The following is a 21,504-nucleotide window of genomic DNA, read 5'->3' as shown; positions in this document are numbered from 1 at the left end:
TTTTGAGATTGGGAATCTCTACAGGGCAGAGGCCTGTGGCAGTGGCAACACACTCACCCTTTGTGTATACCGACATCTATTTTTAATTAATAGATGAGCGAACTGGGGGTAGTAACCCCAGCATTCTTGATAGCTTTTTCTCTGGTATTTTTAGCAATTGTTGTACCTAGAAATGTGCTTGATGGAACCAATTTCACCGGCTGACACAGGTCGAACCCAGAAATAGATTTTTCCTTTGTCAAAATCCCTTTTATAACACAAAACAGATTTTTCACTACACCCTCATTAACCAGACTGCCTTTTTTGCAATCTGTTCTCAGTTGTGTCTTGTGTTCTACCTCTCCTGCCCTTTTAGACAAGGATTCAGTCTCCTCAGGTAACTCCTCAATTGTAGCCATTCCTCAATTGTAGCCATTCCTCCATTACCTGTGAAGCCACGGGGCTGATCTACAAACAAACAAGAGACCAGAAAGCTCTTCTGCTCTTCCTGCTGCCCCTCCTTCCTTGGAGGATTTGCCTTCTTGTAGGGTTACCAGCTGTCTGATTACTTTGCTCATCTTATTACACCTTGGAGGGATAGTCCATCTACTTCTCATGCTTGAATTTCCTCTCCCATCACTATTTTTGTTTCTTACCTTTTGGATAGACTCCATCCACTTTTGATGCTTAAGTTTTCTTTCTCGTCACTCTCATTTCATTAACGATTCTCCCTCCGGTTCTCCCACTCAAATGGCCTAATGCGGACTTGTCAAAGTTTGCAAAAGATGGTTCAAGTAATAAATTTTTGGTATGATTTCATGCTGTGGAAGTCAAAATAGCTGATCTTTATGGAGAAGCGACAACAGAAGCACCTTACAAACAGTAAAAAGGTCATACTATATATTTGTGGATCTTCAGGAGGCATGGTTCAGGGAACCTAGACAAGCTGTGGGAGTACTAGTCCTTCATATGTGGGATACGTAGGATGTTTTCTTTGTTCACTTCTCCAGTCGTGTGGTTAATGTCGTAAAACAAAAATATTATTTGCCTAAATAACTTAGCCCTTAAGTGGTAAATCATGTTTAGTTGCTTTTCCCTTGGAAACTAATCAGTCGCTTTTCCCTTGGAAGCTGATCAGTCAAATACAAAAAATTTAATTTCAGGTGTGCTGATTGTGTGTTCTTTTATTTTTGCAAACTGCCTTGTTTTATATCCGAGATTCTCTAATTTTATTTTTACAATTCTTTGTTTTCCAGGTAACCTTTATCCTTGAAAGTGTTATTATTGTATAATCCCATTATCATTAATGAGGAATAGTAGTTCAGTTAACAGGCTTTTTTGATTTTTAAAAAGGGGCTTAGTGTTCATTCTTTATTTTAGTTATAAAATAATTTGTTTTTGTTTTAACGTCTGTACTTTTTTATTTTAAGGAAATTCGTGTTTACAAAGTTGATAACTTACGGGTATTCTCAATAGTAAAATTTTTTGTATATTTCTTGTTTTTCCAAGTACTGTATCTTGTCTCCTGCACTTGATAAGTTTTTAAATTACTTGAACATTACACAAATATTTTTTTCAGAAATCCTGTAGTGACTATAACAAGCTTTGACCGTCCAAATTTATACTTGGAAGTTAAGTTAAAGACGAAGAATGTATTTGAAGATATTCGCCCTTTAATGGTTCGAGGTACTGGTGGAAAGTACACATCTGATGGACCCACCATTATATACTGTCCAACCAAAAAGTTAACAGAAGAAGTAGCATTAACACTTAGAGGTTAGTACTGTAGATCAGTTTTGCAAAAAACCTCTAGATCAGTTTTGCAAATTTTGAACATTTAAAAATAGTTGAAATTGTCAGTTCCCCAGCCTTTCTGAAATACATTTAAACTTCATCAGTAAGTATATGAATGTCTTGAGATAATGTACCTTTTTTTAGTGTAGGAATAGTAATACAGTATAGTTGGTTTCATTTATCTGTCCACATGCGCATGGGTAGTGCGTGATTGGCTGACAACCAAACAGTTCATATATCATTGGCTTATTGTGATAAATATCAAACTATAACTATTAAATTATTTCTCCAATAATGTATTTGAATGTTCATATGGACAAGGAAACCTCGCCGCTTGTGATATAAATCATAAACTCATCAATTTGTATTCATAATATACCAACACAAGCACATGAAAGATGAGATTGCTTCAGACAGTCTGCTAAGATCAAACACAAACGAACAATGAGCTTTCAGTAATTACAATTTATCTCATTATAATAGCCCAGTCCACACATAGGCCTATGCTCAAAAACCGTTAAAATTTCTTATCATTCAAACTATTCTATGTAAAGTTTCATTGTATGTATACAAAAACTACTTCATTATGATACCAAAGTAACATCTACATCTGTAAACTGAAAAATAATCTTTAATATTGTTTACAGCTAAAACATGTCATTCGTTTGCTTGTATTGGTTTATATCGACATGAATCAGCATGTTAATGATCTAAATAAGGTGGTGTGAGGGTTGTTTGTATATACAGTCATACTCTGAACTTACGCGAGGTTAGGTTCCAGAACCCCTCGCGCCGGGTGAATTTTCACGTAAGTTTGGCATGGTCTCTAATAAGGCTAATAAATGCTTATTTCTAAAGTTTAAACACTAAATATGACCCTAATCATGCTCCCAAATTATTAAATTAACTTTTAAATGAAATTAAAGTTACTGTAATTTCATTTAAAAGTTAGCTTAATACATTACCCTTAAAAAAGAGAAATAAATGGTTGACATAAAAACTGAGATTTGGAAGAGACTTTCTCTCTCTCTCTCCCCCTCCCCTCCCAACTGATCTATTTTTAGAATCGTCTCAACCTCTTTTTAACAACCTCTTTATTCTGCGTCTCTTTCTCTTTGTTCTGAAATGCTTTTTCATGAACAAAGAGTGTTTTACATTTTCACTAATACAACTCTTAGTTATTATGTCTCTGTGTTTTAGAATGTATTTGCAACACTAGCACATTTACACTTCATAGACGATACAGGTCAAATTAGATCAATTTAAACTATTAGAGAGAGAGAGAGAGAGAGAGAGAGAGAGAGAGAGAGAGAGATGTCCTTACTTGAAATATCATGTTATCGGGGAGAGAGAGAGAGAGAGTTATTATGTTAGACATCAAAAGATGGAAATTCAGTATTAAACTAACTTTTAAATGAAATTAAAGTTACCGTATTTTCATTTAAAAGTTAGCTTAATACATTACCCTTAAAAAAAGAAATGAATGGTGTGATACTCTCCCCATTCTGCCGATCTATTTTTAGAAGCCTTCTCAACCTTGTTCATAAAAAATTCTTTATTCTGTCACTTTCTCTTTGTTCTGAAATGCTCTATGTCTCTGTGTTTTAGAACGGCGCATTTACAGTTTGTAAACGGTACAGGTAAAATTAGATCAGTTCAAAATTATCTACTGTACAGTTAAAGTTCTGTAATATGTATGTTGGCTAACTTCGAACGAGAGAGAGAGAGAGAGAGAATTACAAGAAAAATTTGACCACTGATTAGCAACACTCCCCTCCTTGTCAAGTTAAATGACATGTCTGACAGCTTTTGCTTTCACCTCCTTCTTACAAAAGATGAGGGAAGAATTTGTTTGTTCAAAATAATACAAATTTTGTAATTACAGTTTTATTATTATTATTATTATTATTATTATTATTATTATTATATTATTTGAAAATTAGTACTTATTATTAGGTAAAAAGTTTATCATACAAATAAACATACCTGTATATATGTACCATAAAAATTCATTGCACTAAAAGAGAGAGAGAGAAATTGTTACTTTTAATAATATTTAATGTTATTTAATTTACACATAAAAGCTTGAAAACTTGTAAATTACATAAAAAAATTAAACAAACATTTTTGCTGGGTTTCTTAGTGTTCGCAAATGTTCACGTGTCTGTGAAAAACTCAAGTATGACTGTTAGTTAGGTTCCAGTGAAAAATTTGTGTGTCTGAATTTGTGCAACTCGAATCGTGCAAGTTCGAGGTATTACTGTATAAGCATTCAGATGTATTACTGAAGAAACAATCTGCATATTACAATAAGACTACAATAACAAAAACATTGATTTCAGCCAGTCGAGAGCTAGCTATGCATATTGCCACATCTATATAAAACCTACATTGGTGAGTTGACAGATGAAATGAAAATGACTATAGTAATACCTGCTCTCACATCATCCTGACATTTTTTTTATGAATATAATTATAAATTAATAGAAGGTAAGGACCTTCGCCATCATTATCTTGTTATCATTTCCTTATGTGGGGTTAAACATGAGTTCCCTGCAAACATCTAGTTTATGCACTTTCCACTGGGATGCCAGTCTGGTCTTGGCTTTCATCTTTGCCATTTTTCTGTGATTTCTTGGGCTATCTTCTGACTATTTTGCATATTTATCACTTTCAGACTAACTATTCCTCATCCATTTTAATCATATGTCCAGTCTTTTTCATGTTTCTGTAGTATATTTTTAAATTTGTTTGACTTTCTGACTAGGGATATACTTTTAGAACATTTTTCCATGTCCAGAAATTGATAGTGATGTAAAAATAGCTTGTGGAAAATTAGGTTTGCAAGGAATATGTTCATATGTTTCTGTTGTAAGTGATAATGTAACTGCAAAACAGGCTTGTAATTGATGAATACAAACATTTTTACAAATTTGAAAGTTTTGGGTGTATTTGTTTGAAAACCAACTATTTTACTTAAAGTTACATTTACTTTGGGAAATATTTTGAATAGTAGTAAATGCATGTGAACCTAGGGTGTTCATCTAGGAAGCATTGATTTAATACTGTATCATATATTTTGTAAATGTATGATGTATAAATGAAATTAGATTTCTGACTGAGACGAGGTGTTTTCCTCATGGGGAAATCACATCATTCATCAGCACTGATTATTTTCTTAAGGTGCATCATATACTGATGTGGTTCATGAAAGTTTGCTAGTTATATGTTTCCAAAATTATTTTTTCATTTTTCTTATTTAAGAATTTTATTTTACAGGTGCTGGTTTGAATTGTGGAATGTATCATGCTGGCATGACTCCTCTGCAGAGAAAAACAGCTCATGAACAGTTTGTGTATGACAAGGTATGGGAAAAGGTTTATTTTTTGTTAGAAATGATGTATGGTTCCATAAACTTTTTACATGCATCAACTGAGTAATTACATTACAGTTGATTATTTTACAGTTAGTGCGTACATTAATGTTATACAGGTTCACAATCCCTTATCCGAAACCCTTGGGGCATGCTCTGTTTTGGTTTCTGGATTTCTTTGGATTTCGGAACTAAATGTTGCTCCTCAATACACAAGCACACTTAATTTCCAACAATAACATTCCGTCAAATAAAAAATATACAGCATCAAAAAGAACCATAATTTTTGTATACAGTACAGTATACTCATGTATCATCTGATCTTGTGTATCAATGCGATCATTGAAATTTTTTCCCAAACATGATTTCATTCCATGCAATATCATGTATAGTGAGAGATGCATTTTCTGATATGTGTAATTTGCAGGTTTCTTTTTTAGTAGATTATAGTACTAGGCTAGGCTTCCTATGCCTGTCTCAGTTTTGATAGATTTCACTGATAAGGCTTATGTAAGTTAGCTTTTAACTAATTAATAGGCCTAGGAGCAAAAGTTTATTAGGTTAAGTGTGAATCATCATACATTCAACCAGGCTTACCAGACTTGTGGATTTTGCAAGAATTTATTACTATTTCTTACAATTAACAACCAATCGCTACTGCATGCAATACACTGGAATAAGCAACAGCTAGTATTTGACGTAAAGAACAGAATCGATAGACAGCTACTTGCTGATGTTAATTACTGTAACTAACACACATTTATATTACGAGGTGTATTACAGTTGCTGACTTGTTTAAAACATGCTTATTTTCAATATAATTCCATAAATAAAAATATGTTTTTATTCATCTGTCATGCCATGGAGAAGAAAGTGTTAAGAAAGTATGCCACTAAATTTAAGCAGTAGGTTATAGCTGTGACGGAAGAAACACATGATGAGCAGATTTCAAAATGTTTTGGAGGCAAAAGGAATGCCTGAAACTGGCAAAATCACACAAGTATTTCATTAATTTACTGCGGTTATAAATAAGTAGTAGCTGCATTTTGTAAACCCAGCTTTGATAATTTACAAAAGAAATGTATCTCTGAATTAAGTTTCATTCAGCAATTAAAGGCAGTGATGATGTTGGTAAAACACAACTAGCTGATGGCTTGAAAAATGTCAACAGATCTAGAATGCAAGTGGCGTGTGATTGCTCTGTTCATGTGCAATACAATAATAATATGACAGTAATACATGCAATATGATTGGATACAGTAAAACAAGTTTTATTAAAATTATCATTATTCTCAAAACACAACTATTATTCTACTTTTGCAAATGAATATCTGTCAGTGTAACAACCTAACCAGGTCAATAGTCTCTCTCTCTCTCTCTCTCTCTCTCTCTCTCTCTCTCTCTCTCTCTCTCTCTCTCTCTCTCTCTCTCTCTCTACATTTCATCGACCATAGCTGATTCTCAATTGTGGCTTCTATAATTAAAAATAAAATACATTTTTATTTATCATTTTCACAATGGAGATCTTAAGAAAGAATACCAGTAAATTAAAGCTGCAGGTTTTAGCATGGTTGAATAAAACTGATAACGAGCAGGCTGCAAAACGTTTTAGAATAGGCAAAAGCGATATTCTGAACTGGTGAAATCCCCCATAGGGGGGTAGTGCCATCAGTGCACCTCATGCGGTGCAATGTACGCATTACTTAAGGGTCTTTGCATTATCCCTTCGGTCCCTAGCTACAACTACTTTCATTCATTTTACTGTACCTCCGTTCATATTCTTTTTCTTCCATCTTATTGTCCACCCTCTCCCAACAGTTAATTCATAGTGCAACTGCGAGGTTTTCGTCCTGTTACACCTTTCAGACTTTTACTATCAATTTCTGTTTCAGCACTGAATGGCCTTGATTGCCCCAGTGCTTGGCATAAATGCCTAAAATCTATAAATCAATCAATCACACACACTTCTTTTACAACCAAGTAATGTGCATATTTTTTAAACATAATCTTGTTAATTTTCAAGAAAAATGATCTCTGAATTGTTTCTTTCAGCAGCTAGTGGCAATGAATTGTTTCTTGTAGCTACTAATAGCAATGAAGACATCGGTAGTACTCAATCAGCAAAGATTTTGAGATTGCAAACAATATCAAATGCAAATACCTTATTGCAAACAGTATCAAATTCAAATGCTTTATGATCACAATGTGTATGTTCTGTAATAAAATAACAATATGATGATAATACATCTAATATACTGTAACCGATTACGGCAAGCAAAACAACTTTTATATAGATCATCATTATTATAAATATATAGTTGTACAATTTGACTTTTGCAAATGATTACTTTTCTCCAAAATAATATTTCAGTGTTTAGACCTTTTCAATTTTTAGAATTACGGATAAGAGATTGTAAAACTGTATGTGTATATTTATCAGCAATGATGCTTCTAGTCACAACCTGCTTTTATCTTCCAGATTGAAATAATCGTTGCCACCATTGCTTTTGGGATGGGTATAAATAAACCAGATGTTCGAAGGATTATTCATTATGGTGCTCCTAGAGATCACGAATCATATTACCAGGAGATTGGTCGTGCAGGACGAGATGGATTGCCCTCAGTATGTTCAGTATTTTACTCTCCTGAAGACTTCAGGGTTAACAGGTACATTTATAAATGTGTAACAAGAAAATATGATTTTGTATTTAAATCGAATTTTAAATATTTATAAGACATTAATCTATTTTGTCTGATAGGGTAAGTTTCCAGAGGCGAAAAAGACAGAAGTCACTGTCATATCATCCTTTGACTGGTAAATCAAGGATGAACCTCATTTGTAGAAAATATATACAACATAGCCTCAATTTTGGCCTTCAGCCAATCTTGATGTCCATGGAAGGGTGAAAAGTTAGCCATGTCCCACAAATGAATTCCATCATTTACTCAAGGAACAAGAGAGGCAGGCCACACTGAGTTGCTGTGCCAGTTGGCTATGGATATCTAAGGGTTTACAGAACACATCATATGATTACTCTCCAGGTTTATTTCAGTAACTGGGAGCATCATCGCTGATGTCATCAGCAGTAGGTTCCAGGTCCTTTGATTTGAATGATCACTGAATGTCAACATATTTAAGGAAGTTTGGCAGTTAGATGGATTCCACTCATCGGTATGTTTTTAGATGGTTATGCCCTTCCTCCTGTTAGTCTCATCTAAAAGGTCTTTGTGAAGATGAGGGTTTAGATGAGCACAAAGATTCATTTATAATGCCTGTGGTCTCAGTAGGCCAACCATCTGGATCTAGTTTTAGACAGCCCAGGGATCTTCCACTGTGAAGGAAGCTTCTGAGGCAGCCTGACTGGAATGCTCCATCTTCATGTTTGAAGGTTATCCTGCAAACTGTGTGAGATAGAGGATTTTGATTGGTTGCTGCAGCAAGCTTTTGTAAGCCTATGCAGGATTTCAGCAACTAGCCTTTACCACAGGAAGTGGGGAAAATTTTCCTGTTTGATTCTGTAAATACTGGTGTAGTTAGTGCCTCAATTCCTTTAATTGCAAACTTTTTCATCTTTTCCCATTTTCAGAAGAAATTGCCATTTTGATATTGTAGGGTACAGACTAGCCTTTTCCATGTCTTCAGTCAGTAATTTAATTAATGTTTTGGAATGTGCCCTAAAAGGTTCCTTGAAACCTCTTAGATGGGACTTTGTTATGGTTCTTAGGAGCCTTGCCAGGGTACCTTATGAACCTCACCTTGAAGTACTGTATCTTTATTGTACTTCTGAAATTTTTTCTTTTGGTTGTGGCTTCTTTGCCATATGTCACTAAACTCCTGTTTTGTTTCTGAATGTAATTCATTCCAAAGGCTGGTCATCCGTTAGTGTCTCCTTCTAGTGACCGAGTGTACAGGCAGTCTCTGGTTTACGTCGGGGGTTACGTTCTGACGCCGTGTCATAAGCTGAAAATCGTCGTAAACTGAAATAATCTTAAAAAATCTTAAGAAAACTTTACTTTTAATCCTTTGAGTATCCTTTGGGTATCTTGAAACCAGAAAAAGACTTGGAATTTCACAGAACTACAGTGCTCCTCCATTTTTACTTTTAAGTATCATCTTACATCAAATATTGCTTAAATTATTATCCTATTACTACTGTATTAATCTTTGAAATTATATTATTAATATAATTTCTAAGTCATCTTAAACATTGGTACCCTTTTCCAGCCAAAGAGAGAGAGAGAGAGAGAGAGAATTACCACTACAATTTACATTCAGCCATTCTTGTGCTGGCAGGGCCGAGAGAGAGAGGTTTATCTCCATAATTTCTCGAGGAATGTTAATCCATTTTTCTTTACTGCAACTGACAACAACAAAAATTTTTTTTTTTTCTTCGTCTTCCAAATATGTACTACTACCTTTACTACGCATTTTTAAAACACTATGAATACACACACACACACAAACACAAACAGTGTGCATATGTAAAGAGACTCAAATTAGCAATATCTTTTCCTGAGAGAGTTAGAGAGAGAAGGGCTGAACTAAGTATTTATCTATTTATGTATCTATCCATTTCTCATTCTACCTTTTGGAGAGAGAGAGAGAGAGAGAGAGAGAGAGAGAGAGAGAGAGAGAGAGAGAGAGAAAGGAAGGTAGGGAGAAATTAATCTTCTGCCCTTGGTCAGAAATGTCAAGTAATTTGACATATTGGGCAGTTCCATCCTCCCCCATAGCTTCAAAGCTTCGGGCAAAAGACATGGTGTGACATTTCTTTGTTTAAAAATTGAAATAATTTACTTTAAAAATGCATAAACGTTGTAATTACAGTATATAATTATTATTTAATCTTACTAATATTTGAAAATTTGTACTTATTAGGTAAGTCATTTATTTATCATACAAACGTGGTTAGTCTTCACCATCTCTCACAAATTTGTTAAAAAATTCTTGTGCCGTCTTTCTCTCTCTCTCTCATGTCGGAGAGAGAGTGAGAAAAAAATACTACTCACCCTCCTTTCAGTGCACAAAGCCCATGAGGTACAAGCTTTGTGGTTGGTTAAAATCTCACCCTTCCTGCCAATAGCATGTCGTCAAGGAGAGTAAGAGGGGGAGGAGGGGGTTGTTACAAGTTGTTATTGGCTACTCTCAGTCCTTCGGGCCAATAGCGTATCGTCATGGAGTGAGGGGGTTGATGGGCGGTGGCCTTACTTTAATCTCAAAAGTGGAATTATTCAGGGAGAGAGAGAGAGAGAGAGAGAGAGAGTGAAATTATTTGTGAACTATTCGGGGAGAGAGAGAGATGGTTGGTTGGCCCTACTTAAATCTCAAAAGAATGAAATTATTCGTGAATTATTTGGAGAGAGAGAGAGAGAGAGAAATGATTACATGGGTAAGCAGGTTTGTGATTTCAGTGGACTTTATTTTATTATTTTATCGACACTTTGCTGTGGTCACCTTAATATTAATATTTGAAAATTAGTAAATGTATTTAGTCATGAAAATAAAGTAAAAATCAGTAAGTAGTGAATATTGCTCTATGAAAAAATCCGTGAATATGAATTTTCTTCAGTTGTATGCGTTGGACTGAGTCATCTGAAATATTACCATCGAGAATTGTAAGAAAACCTTACTTTTAATCCTTTTGGTGTCTTGAAAACGAGTCCTGTTTTTTTATTATTGAGTTTTTCATTAAAAAAAAAAAACTCCAAATATTGACCATTCTGCCGGTTAAGGGGATCGGCCGCCTAAAAAAACCCAATAATCTTTAAAAAATTCGATTTGCTGAAAAAAATTCTATGGCTTCGTATAGGGTTCAAGAATGTGTCCACGAAATATTATGCTAAAATTTGCTGTATTTCTCTAGTTATGGCCTAAAATGTAACAATAACTATATACCCATAAAACACCAGTAGCGCAAATGATTTAGTCTGGTATAGTTTTTGCGATATATATTACGAAAACTTCCTTTGAAATGAAATGTATAATGTCAATAATATCCTACTCGGCACCTTTTTAGTTATTCCTAGCCATGACAACGCACACGTCATACCATGACGCCGACTGTGGCCGAGAGTTGCCTATAAACTTCCAAGCTAGAAGGACACGTTTTTCATGCTTGCTTGCCTTGACTGAACTCTGTATTTTCTGCGGTGTTTTTGTTTTTTCGCCGTGCCTAAAAGGTCCAAGAGTTCACTTCAAGCTTCTAGAATGCGGAAAAGCCAAGTGGAAAAGTCCAGGCGAGAAGTAGAAGAAAGCTTTCAAGAAATTAGTGCCATAGAGGGGAATGGAGCGACGGAGAGAGAGAGAGCTGTCGCCCATCAAACGGCGCAGGCAGCGATCTCTGCTGACCAGAGACCAACCACATCCACCCCTAAACGCCTCTTTATTTGTTCGTCACTACCAAAGGGCAAAGATATTTTAGAAAAGAAAGCAGTAGCTCGGAGGCTGATATTATAGACGATCCTGAAAATAAAATGATCATAATAAGTGAAGCAAGACTTGATGAATTACTTGAATCACGAATCCCTAATTGTGAATGAAAAGTAATTCCCAGGATCCATTTGGCAAGGGATGGATTCGAGACACTAATAAAAAGTGTAGGCAACTATGATACCCTAGAGTAATACCTTGCAGCAAGATCAGACAGGGGGGGACCAGGAACCTAAAATTTATAAGAATGTGTCTTAGGCACATAAATAATCAATTAATATTCTTATTTATAATAATTTTGCATTAATTAATACCCAAAAATAAAAATTAAAACCATAGAATTAATTATAACACAGTTTTTGAAGTCCCTTTTACTTTTTTTATGTAACTAAAACTTTGAAGGCCCATTTCTCAAAACATAAGTTTTTCACCTTCAAAATGTATCTCTTCCCTTAGTATTGGACCAATCTAAATGAAATTTCATATATAATATGAGGAAACATGGTAGATTAAAAAAAAAAGCCGGGGATTTTTAATATTTTGATTTTCTGATTTTTGGCAATTTTTTTCTGTAATTTTTCCGGGAAAATTTCATTAAAAAAAATAAAAATTCATATCTCGAAAAATAATTGAAAAATCAAAAATCCCCGGCTTTGTATCGAAGGTCCATATGTGTTTTATACGTGGTTCAAATCTCATCCCTTAAAACCAAAAAGCAAAGGAGGAGATGCATTTTGAAAATGGCCATTTTTGGCCGAAAAATGCTGTGGCGTCACAAAACCTAAGGTCACTGAACAAAAATTTTTTCCCCAGAAGTTCCACACAATATCCTTTAACAAACCCCCTATATATCAACAACCTGTCGTTAAAAAAGTCGGAAACCGGCCAATCCCCTTAAGATGCATATTTCTTCGGTTCGGATCAGCGTTGTCTGAAATACCGTCGAAAATCGTAAGAAAACCTTATTTTTAAACAATGTATCCTGCATTTATATTGAGTTTTTCAATAAAAAATCTCCAAAATTTAACCATTCTGGAGCCTTAGTTCTTCTGTCGGATCAGCGTTGTCAGCGTTGTAAACCTGGAACATGCGTTGTAACCCAGGAAATCATTTTTTTGATGAATACATTTGAAAAGCGTCGTAAACCGGAACGTCATACGCCGAGCCCATCGTAACCCAGTGGCTGTCTGTATTGTTTTTTCTTTCACTATTCCTGCTATTCTTATGGCTTCCTCTACTAATGGTGACCTTTTGCTTTTTCATGTAGGAGCAATTGAAGTTTATTTGCATTAAAACTCAGATATTTTGATCTACCCCTAAGAGACTTTTTCTAAAGATGGGGCATCAGTAAATTTTAGGGAATATAGTCTCTCTCTGGCTCTGACAGGTACTCACAAGGAAATGCTTGGAGGTCTCAGACATATCCCTCATATTTAAGTACAACTTAGAGCTTTTCTGCCAATCTTTGGTGAGAAATAATGGAGGTGCTATTCTGATTTTATGATGTTCTGTTTAAAAGATTTAACTCATATACACTTATGTGCATTCTTGTTATGGCCAGTTGTCCCAGTGTGTCACATGTTACTGGTAGGGCCATCCTCTTCATCTGTCTTATTGTGATTTTCTTAATCTCACCAACTTGGTACTTCTATGAGGTATGGCTATACTGTGTATTTTTTCTCATACCTCTTAGTACCTGTATGTGCATGTGCTCTGACTCCACTTGCTAACTACTAACAAGATCTATACCTGTTACTTAATGCAGCCTTTAACCTACAATTAATTTGTAATTTATTTAGTACTAGTAGTTTTGCTTAAATTTTTTTAATTTGTTTTTTTGGCACAATTGTATTAGGTGATATAAACTGCTGCTAAATCAGTATAAGTTATGCTGTTGTAAGACCTTTCCTTGAGAATCGTGTGGAATAAGTTTAATTAACTGTTGAAACTTTTGCCAGGTTTTTCCTGAGTCAGATACACTCACAAGCTTACCAAGAGCACAAGAAAGAAATGATGAACAAAATGGAGCGATTCTTGGAACTCACTACTTGTCGTCGGAGTGACATTTTGTCACACTTCACCTCCAAGTCTTATGATGATACTCCCAAACCAGACTGTTGTGATAATTGTACCAAAAGGTAATGCTATGTAAATATCCATATTGTGGAATCATTAGAAGTCATTTCTATTATGGAGTGGAAGTATGCAGTGTAATAAGAAAAGCAGACAATATGAAGTGCAGTTTCTGTTAATAGAAAGTACAAACTATTGTGTTACTAGATCCTGTTATATAACTACGTGAAAGGCTGCCTACATTTCAAGAGGAACATTTCAGCTGATGGTTAAGTAACAAAGTAAAAAAATGACAAATTTTAAAGTGATTTATTTTTTTCATAACTATAGAAACCTGAGGTCTTTATATAGGATTTACCTTCTTCGCAGCTGGGAACTACCCATTAAACTTTGAACAAGGTGGTATGGTAGTTAACTACCAAACGACCGGGTGGGAGTCCCACCTGTCCAGTCGGTAGAACGTCATTTTACCTTTGGCCCAGGTATAAGCTTTGTGTCAGCTTGAGGGGTGACATGAGGTGGGCATTAACTGTAAAGGCCTCAGGTTTGTATGGTTAGGAAAAATACAGATTACTTTAAAATTTGTCATTTGTTCCTACACAATATACAAACCTTTTGGTCTTTATATAGGAAGACTTACTTCTTGGAGGGAGGAAGCTGAGTAAGTCTCTGAATTGACTGGTAGTTTTACACCTAGGTCTTCTTCCTGGTCGAGAGATTAAGGAAGAGAACCGTACTGCTGACCATCGAACAAAGTAAAGGAACTGTATGTTCAATTGTCAGACTTATGGGCACTTTCTCGAATAATGAGTATAAAGCAGCATCATTTGAGAAAAATGTTAGGTTGAATCTTGTGTCGAAGACACTGGAAAGACCATGTATAAGCAATGGGTTTGGGTTGCTTCTACACATCAATAGAGTATAGAATGGTTACTCAGTTGAAGAAAACTCACCTGCACAGACGCCCGTTCCAGCTTTGTGACAGCTCGATAACCTACCCTCTGCCTGCAGGGGAGGGTAAGGTTGAGGGATAGAGGGAGGGGAGGAGGACCAGTCACTCATACATGCTCTCTCTCCCACAGCCGTACACCTTAGGTGAGATGCTACCTGTCCTCTTAGAGGAGCCAGGTGAGCTACACAACTTGTTGAGCAGCCACACAGGACCATAGGAAAATGTGTCCAGGGACTTGTGGGCAATATCCCAAAGGTAGAAGGAGGTGAAAGTGGCCTGGTGCAACCACACCCTCGCCTTCAGAACCTGAAGAACCGACAAATTCTTCCTGAACGCGAGGGACGGACCAATGCCCCTGACTTTGTGAGCTCTCACCTGGGACGTACTGGAGTTCTCCCCGCCTGACGCAAAGTACACCCGTTTGATTGTTTCACGAAGCCAGAAAGAGATAATGTTCCTGGACTCCTCTTTCTTGGTCAAGCCAGTGCTAACCAAGAGTTGCCAACATTCAGGCCGGAGGTAGTGAGTCCGCTTCAGATAGCACTGCAGTGCTCTAATGGGACGCAGTAGCTTCTCATCTGGATCATTGCCAACAAAGTCCTCTAGGGAGGGGACTGTAAAGGACTCGAATCTGGTGTCAGGGACTGACAGATTCTGAGTCTCCGCTACGAAATCACAGACGAAATTGAGCGTAACCGATCCCCTTCCCCTGGATTGTTTCACATCGAAAGAAAGTCTGTGCAGTTCGCCTCCTCTCTTTGCAGATGCCAGAACTAGCTGGAAAACGGTCTTGAGGGTCAGATCCTTGTCTGACGACTCTCGTAAGGGCTCATACAGTGTATGAGTCAGGCTCCCAAGTACAAGAGTCAATCCCACACAGGGTGCCTGAGTTCCCTGGGAAGGCAAGACCTGTCGAAGCTCTTCATCAGCAGAGATATCTCCAGCGAGGAGGAGATATCCACATCCTTCAGGCATAGGACTATGCCCAAGGTGGTCCTATAGCCTTTGACAGCCAAGACGGAGAGAGCTTCTCTTGGTGAAGGAAGACAAGGAAATCCGCTACCTGCTAAACAGTAGCTCTGACCGGAGAGAGGCTCCGTCCACAACACCAACCACCGAAGACAGCCCTGGTAGACTGCGGCATAGGACTGTCACAGGTATCCAGACATCTCTGTTGCTGTGTGGAGAGAAAAGCCTTTCTCTTGCAAGAGATGCTGGATAGTCTCCGGCTGTGAAGTGTACAAGCGACTTCACAGACTGGTGGAACTGTTCTGCGTGCAGCTTACACAGTAGGTTGTGCCAGGGGGGGAATCTCTCTCGGTGCTTCAACGAGAAGAGCTAGCAGGTCCAGATACCATGTGGCATGTGGCCATTTGGGAGCCACCAGGGTCACCCTGAGGTTCCTGGTGATCATCACCCTGTTGATCACTAGGTGAAGCAAACAGAACAGTGGAAAGGCATAAGCATCCCGGTTTTCCTATGGGTGTTGGAAGGCATCCTCTCAGACTAATATTCACACTGATGAAACACTTTTTGTGCTAAAGAAAAGGCATTGGAGATGCTGGTTCAGAGGACTTCAATACTAAAAGGAGCTGGATCAACTGTAAAAGCTGCCTAAGCTGCCTGTAAATTCCTCTACAACCCAATTGCCAAACATACTTTCCTTCCTAGTCCAAGGTCAGCTTTTTGAATGTAGAAAATAAGGCCAGGATGCCATTGACTAATTTTTGGGGGTAGGGGGTGATTATATGTTAGTTTTATAAGTTAGTCATTATTTTATTTTTATTTTCTGCATTGATGAAGTGTATGGACATTACAAAATGTATAAAAAGAAAGCACATATTTAATTTTATAAGATGTTCTTATAGCAAAGCATTCCTTATGTTTAAAAAGTGTTATTGTTGTGACGTCATAGGAAGTGACGTCACAGGACGAAAATTGCAGAAGGGAGAAAAATGTAAACAAAAGCATGGGTGGGACTGTTGAAAGAATGTTGAGCTCTCTGAAGGTTAGGTCGATAATGGTTGGGTTGTAAGTCTGTTTGTGGTTTTTGTTGTCGCAAGCTGGATTGCATAGAAAAAAAAAACAACGTGAACAGGTGAGTGGATCACATAATTGAATAATTTAAGGATAGGTTAGGCTAGCAAAATTTTCAGGGGGGCCTTGTTTCCAATAAAGGGAGGTCCTTACTACCCAAGTTTTTGCTCCTAAAGTCTCTCATGCCTCCCAAGACTCATGGAGAGATGCCTCCATAAGGACTGAATTGATGTGAGGAGCAAAACAAGTTTTCAAAGTTTTCCTGTCTCAAACCAGAGAGCGAACAGGTAACCTGCCTCCTTGGTTTGAACGAAAGGGTGATTGTTGGTTTTTGGAGGAGGTTGCATGAAACTTTTGCTCTTTTGTATTGCTAAGGTAAGGGGGCATGTTAAAAACATTAAAGTTTTATGTTTTGTCTCTGGTGTTAGAGCTGCTTGAATTCTTCGTAGCTGCTTGTATACAGTATTTGCTGAGTCCAGCTTGTCAGTCAGTACCAGTGCTCTCCTGAACAAGGAGGATACCCTCTAGCCTTAAAAATGTTCAAGAGTTTAGTGCTGTTTTAGAGAAGGGAGGTAGTTGCTCTGACAACCAACTCTCTGCCAGGTTATCATAACTAGAGTTTTTAGAAAAATTCCCTCTAGAATTGAGCTCCATCAGAGCGAAAACAACAAAGGGTTTGGGAACAGAGGATGTTTATTCTTTATTGGGAGCCTCAGTTGCTGGAGAAGCTCCGTGAGCCTGTGTTGAGTAACTCATCTTAGAAAAATTACAAGCCCTAGAGTCAAAGAGGGGAGAATTGTGAAGTAATCATGATTTTCTTATATATATTTGAGACATCTTGGCCTGAGAAAAGTCCTTGCCTCTTTTAAAATCTAAGCTCTAGTATTATCCATAGGGAGAGCATATGCCTGAGAGGATGACTGCATTCTAGTACTGAAAGAACTTTTTTTGGGCCTGCATAGATCTCACCGAACGAAGTTCAAATCTATTCATGTTCACTGAAAGAATAGTGGACTTGAATGAAAGACAAATCAGAAATTTCTTCTCAAGGTGGAAGGAACTTATTTTTTTACTGGAAAAATAGTGTGTGATCTGTTACTGCTTGTGGGAGGGCTGTGAGCCCCATCATTTGATTGGAAGGTGAAGATTAATTATCAGAGGAGGTAAGTGATTTACCCTAAAGGATAAGTCATTGAGAGAAACATCTTAATCATTAAGAGAAGAATGAACTTCTTAATATTCTAGGAGATTCCTTGGAGTCCTCTTTCTCCCATGCCCTCTTTTGGGAATCACCCCATTTGGCAGTCAGTGACAAGAATCATGGGAGCTGTGAAGATTGAAGCCTTGGTTTGATTTCAAAATACAACTATGAAAGCTTATAATATCTTTCTTAGGCATCTGATTAGAGTAAAACTGTAATGGAGTAGAAGCCCTGCAGCCTGCAATGAAAGGGCAGGTCCATCTTGATTGGAGTGATACTCATGAGAGTGGGATCCTTCTTAGTTATGCTGGATGAGCAAACAGTATCAGGAACACTGTTAGTGGAAGAGTGACTGTGTAAGCATGAACTATAGCAAAAAAATACAATCCAAGACCCGACTTTGTCATGAAAGTCAATGCCCACTACTCATAACAAATGAAAGCAGCACCATAGAACCAACTTGGATGGCAGTCACGGATGGTGCAAAGGTGACAGAGTTTCCATTGGCCAGTCAGCAAAACAAAGTGAGATTAAGGAGAGGTTTTTGGTTCTCTAAAATTGTTGTTGTACTATGTTTTCCATTAAACTGGAGAAAAGTTGCGTCTAGGGCTTTCATTAATATGGTTGCTTCTATTTGGCTTTCATTGCTATAATATTAGGCAGGATAACTGTCTCCTTCAACTGTTTCTGAATTCTTACTGACGGAGGGACCTAGCTTCATTCAGTATTGGGAAAGGGTCACTCTGTCCTGAAATATATGCTCAACCTCAATCAGTTTTCCTTTCATTAATGAGGTATTTTCCATATGGTGAAAGGATGCACACTGAGATATCTCACCAAGGCTTATCAGTATCATTCTCAGGGGCAGATATTGGTGCCCGTACTACATTCTGACTTGAGGTTTTATTGTCTGACTTGGTCTCATTTGTTACCAGTCGGAGCTCTGGGAGTAAGCACGCTGTCTCTCATTATCCATTCTGATTTCAACAGGGAATTTAGACAACTGATTGAACTTCTTTTTGGACCTAGGTTTTTTATTATCCTTTTTCCATGACCTGGGATTTTTTATGGGAATCCTATCTCTGCCTGGGCAGACTGTGCAGTCTCTCAATCCTCTAGTTTCAAGGATGAGAAATTTTACGTATCATAACAAGTGTTTGATAAACACTACCTGGTGTTAGCTATCTACTGTATATCACTGTATAGGCTGCAAACACTTCATATGAACCCAGGCCTACATGGTCACAAGCACATGTCCATAGTATGATGTAAGGAAACATGATCAATGGGTCATATCCATAACGAAAAAATACTTTTGTATTCCCTTAGGAAAAATATAAACCATGACAAATGCTCAATGCCTGTGATGTCACAATCAGCGGAGTAATGCATGTTGGAAGTAGATCCGCATGAATGTATCCTTTAAGATTGGAAAGAACCCTGATATTTAGGATACCCTGTAGTTTGATTATAAAATACCACTAAGGAAATACTGGCCTTTAGTAAACAACAAGGCTTGTAAGTCAAGCACAATTGGGAACTATGAACATGGCTGTTTCGTAAACAAGAAAGTTAGGCTACCCTGATTGAACTTTTTGGTAACTTCAAATTATCTGTAATCATTAAAAGGGCGTTGAATAAGTTTCAATGAAAAAATTGTCTAATATTATTGCCTTAATGCTAAATCTCACTTTGTTAAACAAGAAGAAACAGCACAGCAATTACAGTGTAACCTAATGATCTATTCCTAACCTCTCGCCTTGCGAGAAGCTTACTGGCTCCCAATTTAAACAAAAATAAGGCTTCCCGTTAAAAGTTTAAGAAACATACTTTTCAATGGGTCTTAAAACTAAGTACTTAGCTTGGCTCATGTAAAGTTGGAGAATAAAATGTATAGTCAAATGTGATTCCAGAACACATCCTGGATACAAGTGAACTCTTGGACAGACCAGAGTGCAATGACATCGACTTGTTGTCACATCTGTGCAGGTATGATGTAGAGCCTAGGTAATCTTAGGACAGGAGATAGAGCCCTCCTGTCCCAAGTCCTTTATATTCTATCACTCTGTGCCAACAAGCACTCTTCTGGCTGAGATCAGCTGTAAGAGAATTCTTTGTAATTGGTTAGTCTGTCTTATGGAGCCCTGGGGGAACCGTGAAAGTGTAACTCCTTTAAGGACGAACAGTGGCTACGCTATTAAAAAAGTGGGTTAAAAGATTTTATTTGTTTGGCTTATTCAATACTTGAACAAATTTCAGTAATGAGTAAAATCCTAAAAGAGGTTTTATGTATTTTGTTTGTGATGTGTATTACCAGACTCACTGTAAATTCATGGGAAGGCAGAAGTGTAACCAACTGGCTGGAGGGAGCTGATGGCACATCTGTGGTGAGTGACCACAGCTGTTACTCTTAACAATAGTAACAAGCACTTTTGAAGCTAATTTTTTTACAACTTTTAACAAATGAAGACATGTGTAACATAAAATATCTGTGCTGTGGAATGTTGAAATTAAGGATTTTAGCAATAAGCTTAATTGTATTGGTTAATTTTTTGTTGGTGTTCCGTCATTAATATTTGTGACTGCCACTGGTACTTCTGTAATGCAGTTCTAATCACAGTTTATTTAAATATTGTCTTACTGTAAAAATGTAAATGTCAGCTATTACCGATACTATATTTTCCATACAGGTTGTCAGGTTTTGGTACAACAAACAAGGGTATTTCTCGTGTTGAAGCTGCACTTGATGGTGATGGAAAATATGATTTCACAGAGGATGCTATTAAAATTATCCGGACTGCAGAGGTATCCATTTTCTTCTCATATGTGAAAATTATGTCTTGATTATAATTGATGTTTAAATTGTTTTGTCTAACAAACCTGTTATTTTACTTCAGCTTATTTTATGGTCACCACTAATCATACACTTCATTCCTAAATACACAAGATATATTTGTTTATGAAAAACAGATTATATGCTGTCTCTGGTGGCTGAATGGCAGCACAATGCTGCTAGGTCAGAACCTCATGTGTTTGTCTACCTAGCTGTTAGCAAGATTTCTTCTTTGACTTAATTGATTTTGGCTATGTCACAGCAGTCACCTGCTTGGGACAGCTGGATCTGTACTGAATAACTGGTTCAGGCATGGGGCTATAGTTGCCTTGTCTAAGGCAAGTAAACTATGTTAGACTTGGACCTGCTTTCAAACCAGGATAAAATTGTTCTGATAGGTTATAACTTTCAGTGTTTTTCATTTTTTTGCTTTTGCAACAATGACTAGTTTTGATATATATTAACCCTTACAGCCTGGGCTAAAATATCTATTACGTGCACCCCAAGACTGGGTTAAATTTAAGGATGGCAAATTTAAAAAAAAAAACACATCAGTGGAAAGAGGAAGACACATATGCACATGGCATAAAGAAAAAAATTCTAACAAAATTTCTGTACCTTGCACCGGAAGTTGAAAGTAAATATTTCCAACCCTGTGTACGGCCTCTCTACCAAGACAGTCGTAAAAGGTATGCTAATTTTACCAAGTTATATATGTTTTTTTCTAATTTTTTAAATTTTATTTTGTAAAAATTTATAATTACAGCTCACACAATATCATAGTAGATAAGAACTAAAATCAGTAAGAAATTCTGAGTATATTTAATGTAAA

At 36.8% G+C, this 21,504-nt stretch overlaps 1 protein-coding gene across 1 annotated transcript in view; it reads left to right on the top strand.

Annotated features, from left to right (window-relative positions):
* The window catches only part of LOC136852524 (ATP-dependent DNA helicase RecQ-like), a 155,207-nt gene that overhangs the window by 76,024 nt on the left and 57,679 nt on the right, over positions 1 to 21,504 (top strand). The window contains 5 exon segments of the mRNA XM_067127235.1: positions 1,559 to 1,755; positions 5,053 to 5,138; positions 7,626 to 7,813; positions 13,535 to 13,714; positions 20,530 to 20,644. Of these exon segments, the coding sequence (XP_066983336.1) occupies positions 1,559 to 1,755; positions 5,053 to 5,138; positions 7,626 to 7,813; positions 13,535 to 13,714; positions 20,530 to 20,644 (766 nt within the window).

This window comes from Macrobrachium rosenbergii, chromosome 25 (assembly GCF_040412425.1).
Source record: "Macrobrachium rosenbergii isolate ZJJX-2024 chromosome 25, ASM4041242v1, whole genome shotgun sequence".
Classification (NCBI taxonomy): Eukaryota; Metazoa; Arthropoda; class Malacostraca; order Decapoda; family Palaemonidae; genus Macrobrachium; species Macrobrachium rosenbergii.
This window is presented reverse-complemented; position numbering and strand designations above follow the sequence as displayed.